A 4485-nucleotide genomic window follows, 5' to 3' on the forward strand; every position below is an offset into this window, starting at 1 on the left:
TAATTTTTGGAGTTGGTAGGTTTTGTTATTTTTGTTTTGTAGGGCTTTTGCTTTTGGAGTGAGGAATGGTGGGAGCTGGATAAGGCTAAAAATCACATTTGGGCAGCCTCTGTTAATTCTATAATCATTAATTAGTAGGTGTGTGATAATAAACCAATATTTTTGTCAATGCTCCCTGTTTTGTAGGAAATTCAACAACAAAGAGCTGCTCAAAAACTGATCTATACCTTCAACCAAGTGAAACCACAAACCATTCCCTACACGCCAAGGTAAGGAAATCTCAGCACCCTAGTTTTTCTTTTAACATTGAATTTTTATCAATTTCTTCTAAGCCCATTACTCATAAGAAATATCAGACCTATGCGGAAGTTTTTTATGACCTTATTTTGGGGTTCTTCCTTCCATAGTCTTGGAGACTGGTAAAAAGAGAATTAAACATCCTAAGAATACCTTGGCTTAAAGAAGTTGAGGCAGAGGCCATGACTCACATTTTAATTACGCAAAACAGCAGGTCCTGGGTGTAGATACTAATGTCCAGGAGCATTATGGTAGGAAAACATTTCTATTTTCAGCATAGTTTCTTCCCTCAGTATCTTATAGAAATTAAGAACTTTGTTAAGAGTGAACACTTGTTACATTCACTTGAGTGTCTTCATGCCCTTCCATTTATTTGTCAAGACAGATCATAATTTGGTGCTGAGGACTTATAGTAAAGCTTATTATTTCATTTACAAGGAACTTTTTAGAGCATGGCAAGAAAAGTTGGGTCTGGTACTCATAAAAGAGTTGGAAAATGTCCTCAAAGAGAAGGGAGGCAAGAAAGCATTGGGAAAAAACTCCCAATCTTTTGCATTCTATCCCTTCCATGGTAAGGGCAAGGGCCTGTGCATTGGGGCTGCATCAGACCAGAGTTAGGTAATCTCCTCTGCTGCTTCTGGATGAGTGTTTGATAAGGTAAGTCCCACTGTTGCTGTCTTGTGGGAGATTAATGGCCTCTTTTTCTCTCACAGGTTCTTGGAAGTTTTTTTAATCTACTGCCATTCTGCCAACCAATGGTTGACCATTGAGAAGTTTATGACGGGGGAGTTCCGGAAGTACAACAACAATAATGGTGATGAAATCACCCCCAGCAACACCCTGGAGGAGCTGATGTTGGCTTTCTCTCACTGGACCTATGAGTATACTCGGGGAGAGCTGCTGGTTTTAGATTTGCAAGGTGATTTATGATGTAGGAGTCGAAACAACAAGCATGAAGCAAACTTCAAAGAGCTCTTGCAAGAATCAGGATGGGCGATGTACCTAGCTTTGAAGGGAGGTGGGGGCATTTATTTCAGAGACATTATGCAGTGATGATTATGCATACTTAGTATGTTGTTTACCACTTAGATAGAGGGAAACATAAGGGCAGGTAATTAGCTGCTTAAAATTTAAAGGCATCTAAAATTTTGAACTAAATGGAGAAAGATTTTTGTTTCAAAGTTTTCAGTGTTATGGCTTTACGTTCACAATAAAACTTAGAGATTAATTTATACACATAGGAAAGTTTAAATTCTGGACATTTTTCATGGTTTTCAGCTCATTGCTTTAGCAATTTATAATTTAACTTGCTCTCTTTGCTGTATCCCTTGATATGACAGTTCATGAAAGTACACACTCTGTCTGAGAGAGGAAACGCAGTGCATTCTTATTCAATGGAAGCCTTTGATCAGCACATCTCCCCACTATCAACACCTCACATGTGACTTATAATCCTGCAGCACAAAACAGAGTATCTCCAGCAGGCTTTCCTTGCAGGGACAGAACAAAATATGTATTAAGGTCAAAGTTTAGTCCTTGGACTCACTGACTGGGGCTTTGGTTTTAAATAAGGGATTTAGCCCAGAACTTTCATAGAAATTATCTCATTTAACCCTAGAAACAGCACCTTGAGGTAGATATTATGGGGAATTTAGGCCCAGAAAGTTTAAATAACTTGCCCAAGGTTGCACAGCTACTTAAGGGAGAGCCAGGAAGCAGACTTAAGCTGGTTTGGCCATCCATGTTCTTTTTTTTTTTTTTCACTATACTGTTTTTTATTTCTTTAAGAGTTTCATACCCAGAGGACATAACATCTCATGGTTCATTTAAACAACTTGGGCCTTTTGCTTGTCCCCTCTGACTTTCTCAGCTCTCCAGTTCTAGGATTCTATGCTGAAAGCCAGGGTTGGAGGCTGTGGAAAGTTGAGATGAACAGACAATCCTGGGGCACTGTGACCGATGTCCAGTAAGACTGCAAAGTCACTTTGATTGAAATTTGAGTCACATGCTCAAGGATGTACGTGCACTTTTTAAGCAATGTATAAGCACTGCTGTCCTTTGAGATTTCTGTGGTTCACAGGGTTAAATTTTATTTCTACCCCTCAAACACAATGTTTTAGGAAGCAATATAAACAAAGTTAAAATGACCAAGATGATTCAGTTTTTAAAGCAGCAAGTACTTGATCCATATAAGCCCAGAGTGCTGATGCCCAAGGCATCTGTTTTTGTAGCTCAAGTTGGGGAGAGGTTGATTGTTTTCATCTGTACTTGACTGTTTGTGCTTTGAGTTTTGGGTGGAGTTGATTAAAAAGCAAAAACAAAAACAAAAAAACAACCAAAGAAAAACTTTAAGGAATTAATGATGACTCTTCAGTGTGTTTTGTATTCCACTTGAATAGTTCATCTGTACTTGACTGTTTGTGCTTTGAGTTTTGGGTGGAGTTGATTAAAAAGCAAAAACAGAAACAAAAAAACAACCAAAGAAAAACTTTAAGGAATTAATGATGACTCTTCAGTGTGTTTTGTATTCCACTTGAATAGGTTTTTGTTTAATGATGTTTATGTTTGGGGATTTTTATGTCTCTTAGTAATCCAAAGTGACATTAAACAGAACAAATGCTGTGTTGATAGTCTTGGGGGGAAAAGGGAATTAACTTTATTCTTTTACTGGGCAATTATGTGAATTGCAGAAATAGGCCACTCCAAATAAACGATGTCAAAACATTGACCTTCAAAGAAGGGAAGGTTGGACATCATAGAATAAACGTGATGAAATTTGAGATACTTATTGCAGGGTTTTGGCCAATTGGTTAGGTCTGAATTTATGAAAGAACATGAATCTTATAATAGTAATTATAAACTCTACTACTGCTGTACTAGCTAACATTTACTAAGTGCTTATTTTATGCCAGGCACTTAGCTAAAGGATTATATGCATTACCATATTTAATCCAAACCAGGTTAGAAAGGAAAAATGAGGAAAATATAATGTATTTTTAAAGTCTCTTAATGGTTTTTGGTAAATACAATGTGTATTGTATTTAATTTATTTGTATTGCTAGTCTTTGGAGTGATGGCATGTGCTGTCTGGATGGTGGGAGAGGAGATTGAGAGGCTCAGTAGCAGTTAGGAGGGGAGCTCTGGAGTTGCGGCGCTGGAGCCTGACTCCTGGCTCCACCATGAATTAGGTGCATGACCCAGGGGGCGACCACCTTGGGTCTCACTTCCCTCATTTGTAAATGGGGAAGATAACGCTATGCACTTAAGTCATAGGGCTGTTAAGGGGCTGAAATGAGATAAATTCCTGACACAGAGTAAGTCCTCAATAAATGTTAGTTGTTGTTGTTAGTATTAATCTCTGTGTGGCTCTTTCAAATAGAGGTTCATCTTCAGTTGTGGGGAGTCTACCCTCAGTTATGTGGTTCTGGTGGCATTGCAGGAAGACCCCAACTTTGGCCTCTGTAATGTAAGTCCTTGGCCTGCTTGCTGCAGCTCCCTACTGCTCTGAGGGAAGGAAGGAGTGAGAAATACTAGGGGAAGTTCATTCTTTCATTTTCTTCTTTTCTTGTCCTCTTTACTTTCTTCCAAGGCAGTGCCACTCTTTAACCCAGAAGCTGCCACACCAGGCTGGGAAGCTGAACTCTAAGGAGAGGCTTGACCAATTTCCAATCATTTGTAATTATACTGAAGTTTTCTGGTCTCTTTCCACTTAAAAATCCTACATGTGAGGGCCTGAATCATCATCATTACACTTGAAATCCAACATTTAATTCCCAGAAATGAAAATTAAAAACAATTGTATTTCAAATGACAGTGGTTGGTAGCTTTGTTGTTGTTGTTGTTAGCTCATTGTTTTTTTCAAAAGACTTCTGGAGATATTAAGTGTTCATTCAACAAAGCAGTTTCCAGAATTGGCGTTAACGTCAACATCATCATCATGAATTCTTTACAAAGAAGTTCACTTCTTTCTTCACACATAGAAGTTCATTGATGTGTCCAAAGGTGGTCAGGATCAGAATGCAAATCTCTGGGTTTCTCATAAGGGTGTGCTACATATTACCTGGCCAAGGGCATTTACTCTGTTACAGTAAGTAAAGAGATATCATTGGGATTTTTAGATGTTTAAGTGCCTGATTTTTTCCGTATTTTCCAAATATCAAGTAAAATATGAGGACAGGAGGGGCTCTG

General features: G+C 38.4%; 1 protein-coding gene across 1 annotated transcript in view; it reads left to right on the forward strand.

Moving 5' to 3' along the window:
• The window catches only part of TRPM6 (transient receptor potential cation channel, subfamily M, member 6), a 126504-nt gene that overhangs the window by 110097 nt on the left and 11922 nt on the right, over positions 1–4485 (forward strand). The window contains exons 32-33 of the mRNA XM_008579473.1: positions 187–269; positions 1011–1216. Coding sequence (XP_008577695.1) covers positions 187–269; positions 1011–1216 — 289 coding nt within the window. The remainder of the gene's footprint in view (positions 1–186; positions 270–1010; positions 1217–4485) is intronic.

Source organism: Galeopterus variegatus, unplaced genomic scaffold, assembly GCF_000696425.1.
Source record: "Galeopterus variegatus unplaced genomic scaffold, G_variegatus-3.0.2 Scaffold1891, whole genome shotgun sequence".
Lineage (NCBI taxonomy): Eukaryota > Metazoa > Chordata > Mammalia > Dermoptera > Cynocephalidae > Galeopterus > Galeopterus variegatus.